Genomic DNA, 21701 nt, shown 5'->3' on the forward strand with positions numbered 1-21701 from the left:
AAACAATTATTAATATGTATTTTTTAATCATTTATTGAAAACGGAGATCTCAATTTTAAGCAAATATGGATTAATGACATACACTGATAAGGCAAATAATATTTTTTTGAAAATATGTTATAATTGGGCTTTGTTTAAATAAGCTTACGACCCAGAGCTGTCGCAGGTCTGATTGATTAGAAGAGGGCACATAATACTATATCCATCTGGGGCAATGGGTGAACATGTACATGGGCTGCTTTGATGTGAGGCGGTGGGACAGGATTCACTCTTGGTGCTTAGCTCCGATGAGTGTTGGTCGCAAAAAAGCGTATGCTTTTGTATCCCGAGTGTAGTGGCAGAATTGAGGGGTGAATTTATTTGTAGTTGTGGCAGTAGCTGTAACTGATCGACATCTTTCTCCGGAAATTCGACGGCAGCACCAGGGAAGTCCAATGAGGGTGTCAGCAGTCTTGGATAGTTTAAAATGAAGTCAATTACCTCTAAAGCTGTCGGGCGCTTAGAAGCTTCTTGACTCCAACAAGCATTTATAAGTCCCACTAATGGTGGCTTGATACCTATTGGTATTTCTAATGTGTTTCCTTTTTTGACAAATTCGAGTACTTGGCTGTTAGTAAGCCCTTGGTAGGGATATGAACCAAAGGAAATTATCTCAAATAGCACAACTCCAAATGACCATATATCAGAAGCGGGCGTAAAGCGTCCCAGCGCCAGTGCTTCGGGTGCCATCCAACGTACAGGTAACATTCCTTTTCGGTTGAAGCGATAATAGTCTGTTTCAAAGGTAGGACGAGCCATACCAAAGTCGCCTATTTTAACTACCCGTTGCGCATTTACAAGGCAATTTCGGCATGCAAGATCTCTATGCACGTATTTCTGGTCCGCCAGATAAGCCAATCCACGTGCAACATCCAATGCATACATGGTAAGGCGCCTTGATGAAATGTCGGAATCATCGGAAACCTTGTCATTAACCATATTCCGTCGTGCTAATAGGAACGTTTTCAAGTCTCCGTACAGCATGAACTCCATTATAGAATAAATTGGCTCGCTTTGAAGACACACAGCTAACAATTGTATTATGTTTTTATGATTAAACCGTTTCATTGCCTCAGCTTCGGATAAAAAATCAACACGGTCTTCGGTGGATGCACCAGCTTTCAGTGTTTTTACGGCAACTGCAGTCCAGTTTCCAGAACCAAGCCGAGCCTCACCACCATATACCGTACCAAATGCACCTTCTCCTAACCTTCTATTAACTACAACATTATCTTTCGGTATTTCCCACTTGTCCAGGCTATTGCTGTTATATTGGGATGGTGCCGAAAGATCTATTCCAAAAGTTTTCATAATCTTAGCTGATCGCTTCAATTTTCGGTCATAGCGTTGTTTCAAAAATATAAAAGATATTACCGATATGAATATTACAGAAATCATGCACATGATTATGGAGAATAGCATTGTAGTAGTATCACAATCAGTTTTTAATGTTTGAGCTAAGAATGAAAATCTACAATCGTATCTACCGTCCTGTGGTACTCGATCTTTCAACCAATGAACTTTAGATAAGTTAAATAATAACTGTCCACTCCTCACGTTTTTACTAATGTTTTCACCATAGCCCTCTCCCGTCAGGGAAAACTTTCCAACAATATTATAGTCCATGTTTCTCCACTGTAAAATGTCTATGCCAATGTTTATCCTTGACCCACCTCGGCCAAATTTTACTTTACCCGATACTCCATAAAAATCAGTCTCCCATATTAGGTCCGCCAATTTTTTTACCACATCAGTGGATCTCAATCGGAAAAACGCATCCTTATCCCATTCTAATAGCTTTTGTGCGGCAAATGCATAAGTCCATACGGCGTCATAGGCAAAGCCAATGTAATTCGAGGAAGCCACATGCGTAATGTTATATAATTCAAGCCAATCTCTTATAGTTTTTCCCTCCTGCATGATTGCTTCGGGATTTCCAAACGGAGTGTGCATTATACTAAAATGACCGTCAAGTGCCTAAAAATAAAACAAAAAAGCTGAATGTTAAGCGAAAAATATATATAGCTATGAGAGTTACCTCTATGAATTCATCAGACGTACAACTATTATTCACTAAAACCTGCCACATATAAGGGTCCTTTGAAAGCCATGAAGGTAAAAACCACACATATTCATCTTTCTGGATCATCTACAATAAAATATATAACAATTAAACAAAACTGGAAAAGCTAAAGTCGGGTGTAAAACAATTATATAAATACAAGTATATAAAAAAAATCAAGTGGAGTCAGTACATATGTCTATCGGCCTATCATAATGAAACTTGGCATACGAACTCATAATAAACAAGATAGAACGCTACAGTCGAGCAAGCCCGACAGTAAAATAGCCTGTACTCTCCACAAAAATGAAAAATTAAACAAACAAAAAAATTAAAAAAAAAAAAAAAAATTATTAAAAAAAATGAATGAATGAATTAATTAAAATTAATTAATTAAATTAAATTAGAATACACGTTTATGTTCAGTTTTAACAGCATACATTTACATCACGTACCTATGAGTGTTTATATGCGTGTATGTATGCAGCACAAAGTTGAACCAAAGCAGCAACAACAACAACAGCTGCGGGCAGCGCTGCCGACAGAGCTGCAGGCAGCGCATGAGCAGCGATTTTACTTATGGCTATAACTTTCTTCAGAATTGACCTATCAAGATGACACATTAGTACTAACTGGATGTACCTACCAAAATTGATTTCAAAATTCCGAGAATTACGGAAGTTATAAGAAAAAACAGGAATTGCGGGGGAGTGGGGGGGTGCATCGAAAAAAAACTCAAACTCGTACTTTCTCGGTCTTAGGAGAATATGGAAACCAAGTTTGGTTATTCTAGCTCTTATACTTTCTGAGATCCTTGCGTTCATACGGACAGACGGACAGACAGACGGACAGACGGACGGACGGACAAGGCTATATCCACTCGTCTTCTCATCCTGATCAAGAATATATATACTTTGTGGGGTCTGCCACGCCTCCTTCTGTGTGTTACATACATGCGCACAAAACTAGTATAGCCTTTCACCCTTTGGGTACAGGCTATAATAACTAGGAATTACGGGAGTTATGAAAAATCGCTAATTACGGGAAAAGTAGGGGATTTTCAATATACTTGTACATTATTTGGTTATGCAGTCGCCACAGCCAAAAGGCAACAGCTCATCATAAATACATTTGTTTAATTCGATCACAAAATCACTCAATTTCTAATCTTGCTCTATGCAGCAAGTTAAGCCATTTAACGTAATCTTAACTCATTGTTTGCTTTGTCGCTCAAATTCCTATTTTACCTTTACGCATTGTTCTGAATTTGCTATAATTTTGCCTAAGGCGCTGCACTGCTACAGCGCCCGAATCTTTTTACTTGTTAACCAACTGCCAAATCGCATCGTTCGTTGTTCGCTTGTGACGATACTACAAACCCTAGTTTTCCGTCTATTAGACCAATTTTTACATTAACATTGAACTTCGGCAATTGTTTAATAAATTGAATTGCAGTTCGGCAATTAACATTTACATAAGTTTGATTTTCGTCGCTTAAATCGCAACCAAACACTTATAAATAAAGAGCATTTATAATTCGAACAATTTCGCACAATTGAATATTTATTCTTGCCTATTACTACACTACATCTTGGATTACAATTTGGTGTCCCCAGGTTTTAAAGGCTCCAAAATATAGGTGATTATAGGAACGGCGTTTCCGAAAATCCCCCATAGGGGATAAGTAGGGTAAAAATCAAAAAATAAAACAAACTCGTATAGCGTACACAAATAAGGCATCATTGTGCAAGATTTGTAGCTCTTATAGTCTTTGAGATCCAGGTGTTCCTACGCACGGACGGACAGACAGTCAGACATAGATCGACTCGTCTTGTCATGTTGATGAAGAAAATATATATGTACTTTGTCTGCCACGCCTTCTTCTGCCTACTACATTATTCACCTCCCGCAAACCTAATATACTCTTATACATTTCATGTACAGAGTATAATAATAAACACATTACTGCACATTTATATCGGAATATGCGTATTCTTACGAGTGTAAGCCACCTGTGAGCAAAATTTTGCGTCTTTTGCTCTTATAGTCTCCGAGATTCAGGAGTTCATACGGACGGACAGACGGTAGACGGGGCTACTTGGGGACTGTAATCTAAGTAACTAAATCTACAACTTTGCGTTCAAGGATTTTCAAAATATGCATATTACAAATTCAGGCAGAACAAACAATACAAAAGATCAAACAGTTGGGGACAACTAAGTATACATACACGCACGCACACATACAAACAGCTGTGCGTGTAGTTGCGTGCAAACGATTGAAATAGCCAAAGCAAAATGTGAGACACTACTGTGTGAATGTACACACATACATATGTATAAATATATTAAAAATTATTTAACATTTTTAAAAGTAATTTTTTCTTTGTTTAGTACATTTGTATTTTCATTAGTAACTTTATGCAGCAACAACAAATTACAAAGAACGCAAATATCAAATAATGTCCTATTGTTCTAAACCAAATTTTTAAAACGAAAAACAACAACAACTGCAAGTTTTTCGCTCGTTTGATCATTTACGCCTGTTAATTTCAAAGGCAAAATGCCAAAAGTTTACAGTTACCGACGCTAGGCAACGACTGTGTAAGCGATAGTAAAGCAGAAACCGCGTTGCGGGCAGATGTACATACATATGTATGTTTGTATATGATTTGTTCTAATTGATCTCAATAAATCATAAGATGTTATTATTTAAATTTTCTGTTAATCGCATTCAAACTTCGATGGAATTATTGATTGTATCGACGGATTCAACTATCGATTGTTTTGATACTCTAGCTCATAGAATATCCGACACATGCCCCGACACATCTCTAGCATCTCAGCTGATCGCATATTTACAGCGCCTTACCGTTTTACCCTTTTTACCCTACGGGTACAGGGTATAATTAAATGTCCCGCGTCGGACTTTTCGGGGATAACTCGACCGTGCGTACAACGGGCTGAGGATGCATACAGTTAAGTCAGGACTGGCAGTCCGTCCGGTGCGTAACGAAGATATGTACATATGTATGTACGTGTAACCATACATAGTACTTATTGTACTATATTTGCTATTTGGAAAATGAACTCTTTAAAAAACTTTAGAGAGCGTCGAAAGAAGAATATCATATAGTAAATAAACTTATAATTATAAGCACATTTTACTTAGCCCAGCAAAGGCGGGCAAGACCTGCTAGTATCATATAATTTAATGGAACCTGAAGATAAACATGTTCGATAAAAGGAATTGTAAATAAATCCTGTGAATTAATTTCTAAAATATCACACGCTTATCAGTACTAGAATGAACTTACTCCCAATTTCTTAGCTTCACAAAATGTAATTGCTGCCGTCTTTCTATGAATATCTGCTATGATGATTTTAACGTGTGACTCCTTTATTTCGAGTAAGTACTGTAAAATCACAAGTATTATCCTTATACACAATAACTTGTATAGAATTATAAAAGGACAAACCTCTTTCACATCCATGGGTGTCACATCAATGCGAAGTTTCCGATGAATTATTAACTTTAACTTTTCTATTTTCAATTTTTTCTCCATGTGGGATATATACTCGGAATATTTCTGATCCCCTTCAGTTATGGCTGCTACACGCTGCCACATTAGTTTTTTCATAATGGATAAATAAGCATTTACATAATGCATATTGGACCCAATAGTACGAAAGAAATATGGATAATTAGCCCGGTCTACAAATGAAGCGCCTTCTGCTGAGTATGATAAGACCATCATATTCATATGTTTTGAAATACCAGCTATAGGCTCAACAGTTTCACTGCAAGCAGGTCCTAACACACCAAGCATATTAGGCAAATTAAAATAGTGAATGAACGCCTTCATAACCACATCCGACATGCACTGCTCATTGTTCTCCATAACTTTCAAATTGTAGCCTGAAAGCACATTCCTGTTCTTATTAATAGCAGAAACAGCATTGGACACTGCTCTATTAATATTTTTATATGCTTCATTTGACGTATTAAAAGGAAATATGCCACCGATCCAGAGTGTTATTGGGTCTTTATTAATCCAGTTGCTGTAGGTTTGGTTATTACCACGTAACCAGTTACAAGCGACGCGATCATAGGCATCCTCTACGGTTGAAAACTTCTCTCTCTGGGTATTTAAATCACTCATGATATTAAGCAGGTCCTCATCACTTATAAAAAAATTCCGTAGTGCATAGATCAGACGCTTATCATTTTGTAAACTGCTTACATGATATTTAAGAATAGATGTGAGCTCATATTTGCAATTAAAACGTTCTAAAGATACGAAATCTTCACATCTTGGCAATGTTATTTGCATGTACTTAATGCCAGCATCAATTATATCTGATGGGGTCCAATGTAATATAATAAACCTTTTCGATCCATCTGAGTACATAGTTTTATACAATTGGTTTAGTTTTGATACAGTTTCTCGAAATTTGTGTCCCATCCATAAAACATTGACGAAGCTACCAGACTCAATCAAATAATTTTCAACAAACATTGATTCTTGTCGAAATTCTCCGATTATTGTTACACATCGTTGCTTTACACATTTTGTGCTCTCAAATTTTTCAACACTAAAAAATTTTAAACAGTTAATGAAATATTTTTACATATTTATACTCTGTACATGAAATGTACAGAAGTATATTAGGTTTGCGGGAGCTGAAAAATGTAACAGGCAGAAGGAGGCGTGGCAGACCCCACAAAGTATGTATATTCTTGATCAGCATGACGAGACGAGTCCATCTAGCCCTGTCTGTCTGTCTGGATCTCAGAGACTGGATCTCAGAGACTATAAGAGATAGAGACACCAAATTTTGCACAAAGATGCCTTATGTGTGTATTCTATACGAGTTTGTTTTATTTTTTTGATTTCCCCCTTACTTCCCCCCTATGAGGGTTTTCCCGATTTTCAATTCGTATAATCGCCTATATCTCGGAGACTATAGGACCTAGGAACACCAAAGTCCCAGATGCCTTATGTGAATATGCAGAAAATGTATATTTTGGAATTCCCCTCCCTCCCCCCTCTCCACTGCAAATCGCGATTTTCTCTAACTCCCGTAATTCTTGGAATTTCGAACTAAAATACCCCCAGTATAATCGTCGTATAATCGCCTATATCTCGGAGACTATGAGACCTATGGACACCATATTTTAGTCCAAGATGCCGTATGTGAATACGCAGTAAATGTGTATTTTGGAAATTTTCTCCCTCCCCACTCTACCCCGCAAATCGTAACTCCCGTAATTCTTGGAATTTCGCACTAAAATTTTGGAAATACCCCAGTTTGTCATTATGTGTCCGTATGCCAAGTTTCACTATGATAGACCAATTTAACAAGAAGTTATAGCCATAAATATATTTGCTGCTCAAGCGCTGCCCGCAGCTGTTGTTGAAGCTGGTGCTTTGGTTGAGTGCAAACATGTTTACACAGACACGAATAGATGCGCACAGGCATTAATATACTCACACAGATGCAATTGCTTTGTATATGTGCATTTATACACCCTTTACGTGAGTTCGAATACCGAGAGAGGTAAAATCGATCAAAAAATTTTTTTTTATTTTCATAATTTATTTAATTTTCTATAATTATTGTAAATATATGTACAGAGTATTTCAAAGTCGGGACACCCGACCGTTGCTTTTTTACTTGTTTAACACTTTAGACGATGTTGCAAGTACTTCGTCGTGTTTGGTTTATAGCTTTGATAACAAACTATCTCTATGTATATAAAACAGTTTGTCCTGACTGACTGATTGGCAATCAATGAACAGCCCAAACGGTAAGAGCTAAGAAGCTGAAATTTTGACACAAGATCCCTCTCACAGTGAAAGTGGGTACTAAAAAGGTTTTGGAAAATTCGAACTCCAAAGGGGGTAAAACGGGCTCCAAGGATTGTACGAAAAATCTGCAATTTTCATTTGATTGGCTTCAAACTTGGTTTGTGTAATCTCTAAAATAATTCAAAAAACACTGCATACTTAATTTTTCATCATTTTTCCTTGGGCATGAAAAAGGGCGATTTTCCTATGAAGGAAGGAAGCTGAAAATTTAACTCATGTATCATACCATCATAGTGTAGGAGAGCACTAAGAAGGGATTTTGGTAAATTCGAGCTCCAAGTGGGGGAAAACGAAACCAAAGTTTGTTTGAATAATCCCCATTTTTCCACCAATCAACCTCAAATTTGGTTTTTATAATCTACTCTAACTAAATCGGCAACTTTGCATCTAAGGATTTTTAAAATATAGAAATACGGGCTACGCCTCACAAATGCAGGAAGAACAAACAACATACAATTCATCAAACAGTTGGGGACAACATAGTATACATACACACACATACAAGCAGCTGTTCGTGTAGTTGGGTGCAAACGATTGAAATAGCCAAAGCAAAATGTGAGACACTAATGTGTGAATGGATGTACACATGTATATACATACATATGTATATGCATTTGTCTTGCACTGGCAAGAAATGTTGACTAATTAAAAACTATTTAACATTTTCAAAAGTAATTTTTTATTCTTTAGTACATTTGGCATTTTCATTAATAACTTTTGATTTCGTTATTTTTTTTCATATCGTATGAAAAATATATATAATATTATATATACTTTTCGACGGTCCCCAAATTTGTAGTATATGTAACTAGAGCCAATTGCATAAAATAATTTTGAAAATAAAATCGAATGAATGAAAATCGAATTTTTCTTTACTCTATACAATAAAAAAAACACAAAAATTAACGAACAATTAAGGAAAACGGACTACAAGGGTGTACGCAGGGGGGCAGGGGGCTGTTGAACTCTCTAGAAAAAATTTGCGGGGGAAATGGGGGAGGGTGGGAAATTCCAAAATGTACATTTTCTGCGTATTCACATAAGGCATCTTGGACTGAAATTTGGTGTCCCTAGGTTATATGATCTACGATATATAGGTGATTATACGAACGGAAATTCGAGAAAACCCCCATAGGGGGGGAAGTGGGGGCGAAAATCAAAAAAATAAAACAAACTTGCAGAGCGTACACCCATAACGCATATTTGTGCAACTCAACCTCTTATAGTCTCTGAGATCCAGGTGTTCATACGGACAGACAGACAGACAAAAAAACAGGACTACATCGACACGTCTCGTCATGCTGATCAAGAATATATATACTTTGTAAGGTCTGCCACGCCTCCTTCTGCCTGTTACGTTTTTCAACTCCCGCAAACCTAATATACTCTTGCACATTTCATATACAGAGTATAAACATTGCTTTTGAATGAGCATAAAGAGGCGAACAAAGATTTGATGAAGACCATACTATCACATGAAAGCTTACCTCTCGTCCTTAAATATATCATTAATTATGCTGTCTTCAATAACATAAAGGTTATAATATATATTGCTTATGTTCCTGAAAACCTCATAATGCAGGCTAAATACAGATTTTGGTCCTAAGGCAATCTGTGCTGTTGGTACAAACCAACCAAAGCGTCCAGGTGTTAACGATGCACCCGCATCTGAGATGTTTTCTGGTGGTAGCTTGTAAGCAGAGTATGGCATCCAAACTTCCAAATTGATCATGCTAATGTTAGGAAATCTATTGTGCCGTCTTTAAAAATTAAATATTTTAAGTATTAAACATGTGACTTATAAAACCACCTTACCTTACAAAGTCTAAAGTATACCAAGCGTTCTGTGGGTCAGATGCATTTTTGTACTCTATTGGAATGATCTTCACATCTCTATAGTTTAAAATTTCCACTAGGAAAATTGAGAAAATGCGAGACATCACTTGATGAGAAGCCCGTTTTGTTACCTGAAGACCAATGCCAACTTCTCCAATTATCGGCTTTCGGATAGATACATCTTTATATTATAAGGTAAAATATTGCATTAGTATTTATTCTAAAATAACCATTCCAAAAATATTTAAATAAGTCAAAATAAAGACATTTACCGGAAAAACAACGAAATGATAATTCCACTTGCGATACCATCAGCAACACAATAAACAATGTTTTCGCAAAAACGATTGAAACTTTAAAATCTGGTACTGTGAAAATAAATAAAGTGCGTCGTGTATCCATTGCTCTGAAATATGAAAATAGAAGTCAAATTAATGTTGTTAGTGAAATCGACTAAATAACAAAAGAATATTCAACGGTTTGTGACAAATTTAAATGGGAGAAATAATAAGTAAGTAGAGAAGCTAAAGTCGGGTGTTCCGACATTGAAATACTCTGTACATATGTGTAGAATAATTATAGAAATTAAAAAAATTAAAAAAAAACATTTTTTGTCGATTTTACATCTCTTTTTATACAAACTCACGGAAAGAGTGTATAATTGCACATGTACATAGCAATTGCATCTATGTGAGCATGTCTATGCGTGTCTATTCGTGTCAGTGTGAGCATGTTTGCAGTCAACCAAAGCACCAACATCAAGAACAGTTGCGGGCAGCGCTTGGGCAGCAATTATATTTATTGCAACAACTTCCAGTTTAATTGGTCTATCATAATGAAATTTGGTATACGGACATATAATCACTACCGAAATTTGAGCAAAATTTGAGCTTGAAACTCCAAGAAATACGGGTGTTATTTAAGATCATTAATTGGGGGGGGGGGAATTAGAAAATTACTCAAAGCGCTAACTGAGCGTTAATACAAACTGGGCTCGAGCGCTATGTGCAAATTAAACGAAAACTAAGCCCACAAGCGACTTAGAAAAACAACGCACCCAAAATAACTAAAACAGCAAAAACACTGGGCCAACTGAGGCGCTGATTCTCAGTTTACCTAAAGAAGATAACGAAAGAAACAGCTAAGGCCAAGCAACTAGTTTATGTCACCTATGTGCAGCGATTGGGCACGCGATTTTATTTATGGCTATAACTGCCTTCAGAATTTACCTATCATGATGAAACTTGGCACACGGACTCAGGGAAACCTGGATACCAAGTTCGGCTATTCTAGCTCTTATACCTTCTGAGATCCTTGCGCTCATACAGACGGTCAGACGGACATGGCTATATCGACTCGGCTTGTCACCCTGATCAAGAATATATATACTTTGTGGGGTCTGCCACGCCTCCTTCTCCCTGTTACATACATTCGCACAAACCTAGTATAGCCTTTCACCCTTTGGGTACAGGCTATAAAAATTTGCCTAAGCCAACAAAAGTCCGCAGCTCGAAATCCAATCATCCGACAAAACTTGCCGTACATACCATCAACTACGATTCTAGAAGTATCTTTTGCTAAGGCGTTAAGTTACACCAACGAGTCGTACGCCTCAGTCTCCAAACAAACCACTGCAGGAATAATGAATCGTCAGACATTGCAACAGGGACCAGAAACTACTGCCCAACAATGCAATGCTTACCTGCTGCATAAAAAATTGTGCGTTTAAAAACAAAATTGCAACATATAAATATACCACTGCAAATCCATCCCAATTGCTTAGTGGAATTGAATCAATTCTGGCATCTCTAACAAATACAATGGTAGCAATACAACACACAATGCAGGAAATTATGCGCAATCAAAATCTCCTCCTGGAATTACTAATTACAATTACAATCAAGCCCCGTCAACATTATTGGTATAACAGAGATATAGGAAGTGCAAAAAAACTATCAATGCTAAGCGTGCCTACTACTCTGCTAAATTCACTTCAGCCACCTCATCCAAACAAGTTTGGGCGGAAATCAAAAAGATAGGGGTTGGGAAAGTAGACCTTCTATATCTCCAGACGTTGATTTAAATAAGTAAAACGATAATTTTATACAGTTAGCAGTACCTGAAACCTGAAAAATGAGTATCTGAATTCTACATTATTAGTAAGCTGTGATACTAGTTTTAGTTTAATATGTGTTCGTCAATGTGATGTCTTACACTCAATCCTAAAAGTGAAGTCCAACACTGTTGGCATTGAGTTACATCCAAAAGGTGCAGCTCGCTAAGGTCTTAAAATATATCACCCACATTTTTAACACAGTGGTAACAACATCTTGCAACCCTAATAAATGAAAATTCGGGAAAATAATTCCTATTCCAACGGGAAGCGATGATTATAGACCGATTTCAATCTTACCTTTCCTTTCAAAAGCACTTAAACATATGATGACGAACCAAATAACCAACTACATGACAGAAAGATCACTTTTAAGCAACAAACTATCGGGCTGTAGGAAAAAAATGAGCTGTATCACTTCCATAATAAAAATCAGTGAGGACAGTCGCACGCAAATGGACAACACTATGGTAAACTTCTTAACCCTTCTTGATTACTCTAAAGCATTTGACACCGTAAATCATACCATTCTTTCTACCAAATTGAAAACGCTATATAATTTTTCGGACACAGCAATAAACCTAGTCCAATCATACCTGTCCAGTCGCTCCCAGGCAGTTTTCACATCGGAGAGGTATTCTTATTTTCTGTTAAAAAGTCGAGATGTCTAGTAATCTACAAAAAGAAAGTAAACACACTCAATTTAGAGAAACTGACACTAAACAATGACCCCATCGAATACATAGCATCTTAGCATGATCATGGGAATAAAACAGTTGGTACGCTAAGGCATCTGTCTCTGACATTGAAATCTTTGCCAACTGTGATGTTGTAAGCCAGAACAAAATCAAAGTAGCATTCAATAGCATAGCACGATTTATTTTTGACATTAAGAGGAAACAACCTATAATGGAGTTCGCCAACAAAATATACAACTTGACCCTTAACGCTTGGATAAAACTAAGAACTCTAATTTTCTTACATCGAGTTAAATTACGAAAAGAACCAAATTATTTGACAGTAAAATAAGTCTTTCCTCATCGCGAAGAACAAATAATTTGGTCTGCACTAGATATAAATTATCAAGCTCGGCAAAACATTTCTTCATATTCGCTGTTCGGCTGTGGAACGATCTACGGCATCACCTTAAGACAACGAAACGCACTTCAAACTTAAAACTCAAGCACACTTGCAATAGCACGTCAAAAAAAAACCCTAATTATATAATTTTTTTAATAATTTATTTACTTCTATTTAATTACTAGCAGGTCTTGCCCGTCTTTGCTGGCTCAGTATTTGTGCTTACAATTATACTTTTATTTACTATATGATATTTCCGACACTCTCTAAAGAGTTCATTTTCCAAATAGCAAATTACTATGGTACGATTCGAGGGCTAGGACATATAGTACAATAAATACTATGTATGGTTATAATATATATACTTGTACATACATACAGTGAGTCACAGCTTATTTCGTGCAGGCGCAAAAATGAAATGCCATTACAGGCAAAATATGAACAATAGCCAAAAAAATTTAAACGCCAATTTGTTGATAACTTAATATATATTTTAAAAGGGATTGCATTATTTCCTACTATAATATTTCTACTAATAATAACATTATTTTCTACTAACTAATATTTTCTACTAATAAAAATAAAAAAATACCAAAAACTAAAACGGCACAACAATTTTAGGTCACAGCTTATTTCGTGCAGTGGCTTCATACTAAAAAAAATTTATTTTAAATTACTATTTAATATTTGGTTTGGTCATTTTTATGTTGGATAAGAGTTTTCAAATGGTTATTGATAGAAGCCAAAAATTTGTTTGTAGTTTCTAATGGTGTTTTTTGCCATTCTTCCAATAAGGCCTTCTTTGGGTCATTTATGTTTTAAATTTGCCGTTTGCCCCTAGCTTAATCCAAAATTGCCAAAAAATTTGATATGACATTCACGTCTGGTGACTGAGCTGGTGGAATCATACCGTGTGGACAGTTCCAGATCAGCCAGGTCTACACAATTCCCGATTAATGTTTGGAGTTATTGCCTTGGTAAAATGGAAAAAGATCCCCAAACCTTACATATTGGTACTTTGGAGCAAATTTTCCAATTTTCCGACTCCGGAGTCAGATATACAGACCCAAACATGTATAACTCCTCCTCCGTGCCTAAATTTAGGAATAAGATGTTTCTTTTGAAGTGGATTATTCGGCATACGCCATTATCGCTGCATTCCGTTGGACCCATTGATATTAAATATGGACTCGTATGCAAAAATTACGTTCGTTGACATTGGCTTCAGAACGAAATCCTTGGCAAATTAAAGTTGGCACATCTTATTTCTTGTAAACATAAACGGCTTCCTAAAGGTTGTCGACCGTTGAAAGCGTATTTCCCCAGCGGAGGAGAGTTTGTGTGGAGGATTTCTTGCCCAGTTCATCCTCTATTTGTACAGCTAATTTGGGGCTAATAGCATGGGGCTTTCTTTAATTTTTCGTACTATACGCCGCTAATACGAATCCGTGAAAATCTAATTTGGAGCATTAATGGACTTGGAGCCTTAATGGCTACCCTATTCTCACGTACAAGGCGTTCGATAATGCTCTGCACTTTACCAAGACTCAGATCTACGAGCTCCGCCATTTTCCGTTGGCTCATGCCTTCTTTATAATGCAGGAGCACCAATTAACGACCCAATAAGCAACCCATACATAAAAATGCTAAAATATTTATATTGAATTGGGAAAAAACGGAAAATTAAATTATTTAACCCATTGCTAATTACAATGGAAGAAGAAAAACGCCATCTCGGTTAACCATTCGACATTGCTCGCAAGCGTAAGTCACTGCACGAAATAAGCTGCAACCTTTTTTTGGTTGCAATATGATCCATTTCTGTTTTGTTGAAAAATAAAGCAATGCTCGAAATTCACTAAACTTGTTAAATATATTAGAAGTAAATAGCTACAATTCTGCATTTATAAAATTTTGATTTAACAAAACGTTTTGTTGCTACGGCGTTTTAAAGATTTGTCTAGCGCCTGCACGAAAAAAGCTGTGACTCACTGAATGTATGTATATTTATGTATGTATATAGTATGATAGGGATAAATCAAGATAAGTAATTTCTAGAAATAAAAGCTGTACATTTTAGCAAAGTTATTTGGTCAACTTATGGAACTGCACAAAATTTAAATGAGCATACACATACATTTTTATGTACATGTATATATGTATGTATGTAAATATGTATATGTACATATATACCTGCTTTATCATAAGCATTTCTTCTACTTTTTTGTGAAAAGTTACAAAAATACAACTCAGTTTATCTTTTATTCTTTCTCAGAGTAAATAAACTAATTTTAAAGTTAATCGGTTTTCTTATTTTCTAAAACCACTTTTTGGTGCTCACCCACACTTTGACAGCTTTTTAACGCTTACCATTTGGGCTGTGCGTTGATTGCACATATTTACATACGGATTTTCGTGCACCAATAAAGCCAATAAACATGCATGTATACATAAACATGTGTCTACATAAAATACATACATACATACATATGTACGTATGCATACATAATAAATTGTGACATTGAGGGCTAGTAGTTTATAGAATTAAACATTGTAAAATTTAGCAACGACATACATACAGTCCTCATTTATAAGTGCAACTCGTCCCAAATTCCTCAGCACGCTGCTCGCGTGGTCGAGTTATTCCCGAATAGCGGGACTGAGCCTGTCCCGTGCGGGATATTTAATTTTGGTTTAAAAATTGGGATGTCCCGCCAAAATCGAGACGTCTGGCAACGCTGATATGTACATACATACATACATAACTACATTTTATTTTTTGATGCAGGCGCTATCTATCCTTATATGCATAGCAGGTCTTGCCCGTCTTTGCTGGGCTAAGTAAAATGTGCTTATAATTATAAGTTTATTTACTATATGATATTCTTCTTTCGACGATCTCTAAAGTTTTTTAAAGAGTTCATTTTCCAAATAGCAAATATAGTACTGCTATGTATGGTTATACGTACATACCTACATATGTACATATCTTCGTTACGCACCTGGCGCATGCCAGTCCTAACTTAACTGTGTGCTTCCTCAGCACGTTGTACGCACGGTCGAGTTATCCCCGAAAAGTCCGACGCGGGACATTTAATTTTGATTTATAAATCGGGACGTCCCGCCAAAATTGGAGCGTTCGGCAACGCTGATATGTACATACATTTAAATTGTTCATGCAGGCGTTATCCGCCTATATACATACATACGTATATATGTATTAAATTTTTTAATTCAATACTAATGTGTGTCTTCAATTCCAAATATGATTGTTGTGAATGTAAAAGGTGTGTTTCTACTTTTGTAAATCATATGAATACACTCACAAAATAGGCTTAACGGTAAATGACTCTTAGATTTGTTCAGAATACATTTGTGGCGTTGTTAGCTAACACTAAAACGGTAAGTCGTTGTAAATATTCGATCAGCTTAGATGAGCATATGTCGGATGCTCTATGTACTACAAGTAGAGCATCAAAACTATCGATAGTTGAATCCGTCGATACAATCAATAATTCCATTGAAGTTTGAATGCAATAAATAGAAAATTTAAATAATAACATCTTATAATTTATTAAGATCAATTAGAACAAATCATATACAAACATACATACATATGTACATCTGCCCGCAACGCGGTTTCTGCTTTACTATCGCTTACACAGTCGTTGCCTAGCGTCGGTAACTGTAAACTTTTGGCATTTTGCCTTTGAAATTAACAGGCGTAAATGATCAAAACGAAAGATGAAGCGCGAGCCAATGACTTGCAGTTGTTGTTGTTTTTAGTTTTAAAAATTTGATTTAAAACCATAGAACATTATTTATTACAATCAAACAACAGTGCTCGATTGTCCATACGAATGTACATACATGCTATATATGTACATACACAGGCATACATACATACATATGTATGTACATATGCATGCATGTTTCTCTTTACTTTTTCAACCGTACGTAGAGAACCGCACACATAGACACGAACTGTTGCTTGTTCTGTGTGTGTGTGTATATGATGTCCCCAACTATTTGATATTTGCGTTCTTTGTAATTTGTTGTTGCTGCATAAAGTTACTAATGAAAACCCTAATGCCAAATGTACTAAACAACAAATAAATTACTTTTAAAAATGTTAAATAATTTTTAATTAATTAACATTTCTTGCTCTGTCAGTGCAATACGAATGAACATACATACATATAGGATACGCCATGTTTTATGTCGGTATGTAAACATTGAATATCTTTGAAAATAAACAACCGATTTTCAAGTATGAGATATTTTTATACTCTGTACATGAAATGTACAAGAGTATATTAGGTTTGCGGGAGCTGAAAAATGTAACAGGCAGAAGGAGGCGTGGCAGACCCCACAAAGTATATATATTCTTGATCAGCGTGACAAGACGAGTCGATCTAGCCCTGTCTGTCTGTCTGGATCTCAGAGACTGGATCTCAGAGACTATAAGAGATAGAGACACCAAAGATGCACAAAGATGCGTTATGTGTGTATTCTATACGAGTTTGTTTTATTTTTTTGATTTCCCCCCCCCCCCACTTCCCCCCTATGGGGGTTTTCCCGATTTTCCATTCGTATAATCGCCTATATCTCGGAGACCATAAGACCTAGGCACACATTTTAGTCCAAGGTGCCTTGTGTGAATACGCAGAAAATGTATATTTTGGAATTTCCCTCCCTCCCCCCTCTACCCCGCAAGTCGTAACTCCCGTAATTCTTGGAATTTCGAACTAAAATTTTGCAAATACCCCCAGTTAGTAATTATGTGTCCGTATGCCAAGTTTCATTATGATAGACCGATTTACCAAGAAGTTATAGTCATAAATATATTTGCTGCTGCAGCGCTGCTCAAGCGCTGCCCGCGGCTGTTGTTGATGTTGCTGTTTGGTTGACTGCGAAAATGCTTATACAGACACGAATAGATGCGCATAGGCATACATACACTCACACAGACGCAATTGCTATGTAAATGTGCAATTATACACCCTTTACGTGAGTTCGAATACCGAGAAAGGTAAAATCGATCATTGAATTTTTTTTTACTTTCTTAATTTTTTTTATTTTCTATAATTATTGTAAACATATGTACAGAGTATTTCAAATTCGGGACACCCGACTTAAGCTTTTTTACTTGTTATTTAATTTGGTTCTGTACAATTTCTTGAACTGAGGTTTTCAACACTGGTCCACTCAAGTCAATCGGTTCACTAATGACAAAGTACATACATAGATGTGTACATATATAGATGTGTACATATGTACATATGTGTGTACATTCACACATTAGTGTCTCATATTTTGCTTTGGCTATTTCAATCGTTTGCACGCAACTACACGAACAGCTGCTTGTATGTGTGTGTGTGTGTGTATGTATACTTAGTTGTCCCCAACTGTTTCATATTTTGTATTGTTTGTTCTGCCTGCATTTGTAAAATGCATATTTTGAAAATCCTTGAAAATTTAAAGTTCATCGGTTCAGAAATGCAGAATTTTCAAATTTCCCTGAGCCCAAATTTCAGCTTCATAGCTCTTGCCGTTTGGGCTGTTGACGCGGTTTCCTTTGATGCCCCATTTTTTTTTACAGGAAAACCCATATTTCAATCCCCAACAAAAATTGAACCAAGTATGCAGTTTTTCTTGGAATTTTTCTGAGAGTATACAAACTCAATTTGAAGTTAATCAAATGAAAATTGTAGATTTTTCATACAAACGTGGGAGCCTGTTTTCCCCCCTTTGCAGCTGGAATTTTCCAAAATCCCTTCTTAGTGGGCACCTACACTATGAAAGGATACTTGAGTCCAGATTTCGGCTTCCTAGCTCTTACCGTTTGGCCTGTGCGTTGATCACCAATCAGTCAGTCAGGACAAACTGTTTTATAAATATAGAGATGAATATGTACCATTCACAACCATTTTGAAGAGGCTTTAGTTTTTAGTTTTAGTTCATCAGCAGCCACTGAAAATTCTTTTTCTTTGCCGTGAAATTTAATTTTAGACGCTATATTTAATTTTTTTCTGTAACATGTACGCATATTATATGCAAATTATCATTTGATGTAGCTATGAATATTTTCAAGCTATTTTTATCGTTGGTTGTCTTTTAATCAATTATTAATTTTTGGTCTATAGGGTGAACAAAAATAAAGAAAAGAATACATATTATTTGTTGGTATGCCAATATCATTGACCACAGAAGGAAGACAAAATATTAATAACTTTTCAGAAACATCTTCTTACATTTAATCAATAACTATAATGGCACTTTCACAATAAACAAAACGAAAAGACGAAACGCAGCAAAGTGACTAGTGTTCAAATTCGTATGGGCGAAAGCGATAACGAGGCAACTGACGAAATATTTGTTGCATGCCGACCAGGTCATATTATGTGACTGAAAGAAAAACTAAGAAATATATATTTGCAAGCCTTCCGCACAGTGGTATCAGAATAATAGTATATGATAGTAGTGAACAAAGTTGATTTTTTTTGTGCTTATCTTTATTTAAGATCTGTCCGAAATTTAGAAAATTAAAAAAAAAATATGTTCGACATCATGTAAAGGGTGTATAAATGCACATTTACATAGGAATTGTAAAATCAAAATATTATCAAAATAAAACTTGGCATACATATAAACATATAATCCCTAAGTGGATGTATAGAATTTGCCAAATTTGAGTAAAAAATTACATGAATTACGAGAGTTAGGGAAAATTCTTAACTCTGCGTATTCTTTGTGAAAAATTTGGAGTCTCTATCTCTTATAGTCTCTGAGATTCAGATGTTCATACGGAAAGACAGACAAGGCATCTTGGAATAAAATTTGGTGTCTCTAGGTCTTATAGTCTCTTAGATATAGATGATTATAAGATCGGCGTTTCTAAAATATCCCATATGGAGGAAGTGGGAGAAAATAAAAAAAATTAAAAAAAAATAAAAAAAAACTCGTATAGCGTACATACATAAGGTATCTGGAGCTCTGAGATCCAGTTGTTCATTTGGACAGACGGGCAGACAGGGCTAGATCGACCCGTTTGGTCATACTGATCAAGAATACAAATACTTGGTGGGGTCTGCCAAGCCTCCTTCTTCCAGTTACATTTTTCATCTCCCGCAAACCTACATTTCATGTACAGAATATAAACATTGTATTCGTAAATGTCCAAACACGGTATTTTTGTAAGTATGGAATCAAGTATTATTCAAACAATATATACTTGTAATAAAAGAAATATAGAAAGCAATTTATAGTAAAATGAAATTTGAATTTTAAAATGTTGAACTTTATCTTACTGTGCACATCACGTTGTGCCATGCTGAATATGCTGACTACGGAGTTTCGCCTTGGACAAAATTGAAAAGAATGAAAATAATGCAAAGTTTATTGCTGTGAACATTTTTGTACACTGTACCCAAAGGGTGAAAGGGTATACTAGTTTTATGCGAATGTATGTAACGTAGCAGACCCCCAAAAGTATATATATTATTGATCAGGATGACAAATCGAGTCGATATAGCCGTCCGTCTACAAAAGTATATTAGGTTCGCGAGAGGTGAAAAATGTAACAGACAGAAGGAGGCGTGGCAGACCCCACCAAGTATTTGTATTCTTGATCAGTATGACAAAATGGGTCGATCCCATAAATCCTGTCATATTTTATTTAAACTTGGCATAAACATTCATCAATTTGAAAGAAAGTTATAGCCATAAATGTTATCTCTGCCCTAACTTTGCTCGCAGCTGGTATTGTTGTTGTTTCTTTGTCTCAACTCTGAGCTGCATACCCGCTCACCCACAGACACGTATACCCTCACATAGACACAATTCCTATAAATACCCAAGGAGCTATTATTGATCAACAATTTTCTTGTACTTTTCATACTCTGTACATTAAATGTACAAAAGTATATTATGTTCGTTATGTTCATATAATCACCTATATCTACCTGTGTAATGTATCCACACTTTTTGCATATATGTAAGTCTGGACTAAAATTTGGTACCATGCCTCATTCTGCCTATTAAATTTTGCACTTCCCGCCAATCAAATACCCTCTTGTTCCTTTTAGGTACAGATTATACTAATTGTATTTAATTTTCTGTGGAAATAGTATTTAAGCTTTGAGCCCTCTTGACTCTAGCATTCCTTTCTTGTTTGTACTTCATCCAGGGTCGTACGACAATGGTCGGGTGGTACAGGAGATTACTGGGGACTGGAAAGTAATCATACGATAAGTCTGATAGAGCCTTGGCTTTTACAATATTTCGCACGTTCATTCTGGTGAAGTTTTCTGGGTAGTTTTTTAGGATCTGCTGACCAGTATTTAACCTTGCCGGAGAAAGATAGCCGAATTCGTTAAGTGGTTTGATGATCACGTTATACAGGTATCCAGATCCTCAATGCATGTGCTTAGCATTATAGCCTTCAATAAAGTGCTCCTATAAAGTGTTGAAGAATCTCTTTAATTGATCCTCAGAGATCGAAATGCGAGGTTGACAGTGGACTGCACCGAGAGTCAGTGATTGCATATTTACCGATCTAGATGGCAAGTAGTTTATTTAAAACCTGTGGAATAAATAAAAATGCAGTATCTAATTAATATGCAAGAGCTACCATGAGATTCATGGTATTTCAAAATTGGACTTATTGATTAAGTCCGCCCCTACAAGCGTCTTGTAGA

At 36.1% G+C, this 21701-nt stretch overlaps 1 protein-coding gene across 3 annotated transcripts; it reads right to left on the reverse strand.

The window, feature by feature from the left end:
* Nucleotides 1–17: 17 nt before the first annotated feature.
* LOC115633451 (atrial natriuretic peptide receptor 2-like) lies at nt 18–19437 on the reverse strand. 3 transcript variants are annotated; one of them, XM_030530904.1, is made up of 8 exons: nt 19257–19437; nt 10082–10215; nt 9789–9990; nt 9461–9733; nt 5580–6696; nt 5418–5516; nt 2078–2188; nt 18–2016 (listed from the first exon to the last, which is right to left on the reverse strand). In XM_030530904.1, the coding sequence occupies exons 2-8, from the start codon at nt 10209–10211 to the stop codon at nt 145–147; spliced, it is 3804 nt and encodes a 1267-aa protein (XP_030386764.1). In that variant the 5' UTR covers nt 10212–10215; nt 19257–19437; the 3' UTR covers nt 18–144. The 3 variants fall into 3 exon arrangements, with proteins under 3 accessions (XP_030386764.1, XP_030386763.1, XP_030386765.1); XM_030530903.1 differs by lacking the exon at nt 19257–19437 and adding an exon at nt 18845–18959; XM_030530905.1 differs by lacking the exon at nt 19257–19437 and adding an exon at nt 12519–12610.
* Nucleotides 19438–21701: the final 2264 nt, after the last annotated feature.

Source organism: Scaptodrosophila lebanonensis, unplaced genomic scaffold (assembly GCF_003285725.1).
Source record: "Scaptodrosophila lebanonensis strain 11010-0011.00,11010-0021.00 unplaced genomic scaffold, SlebRS2 tig00001423-arrow-arrow-pilon, whole genome shotgun sequence".
NCBI classification, from domain to species: domain Eukaryota; kingdom Metazoa; phylum Arthropoda; class Insecta; order Diptera; family Drosophilidae; genus Scaptodrosophila; species Scaptodrosophila lebanonensis.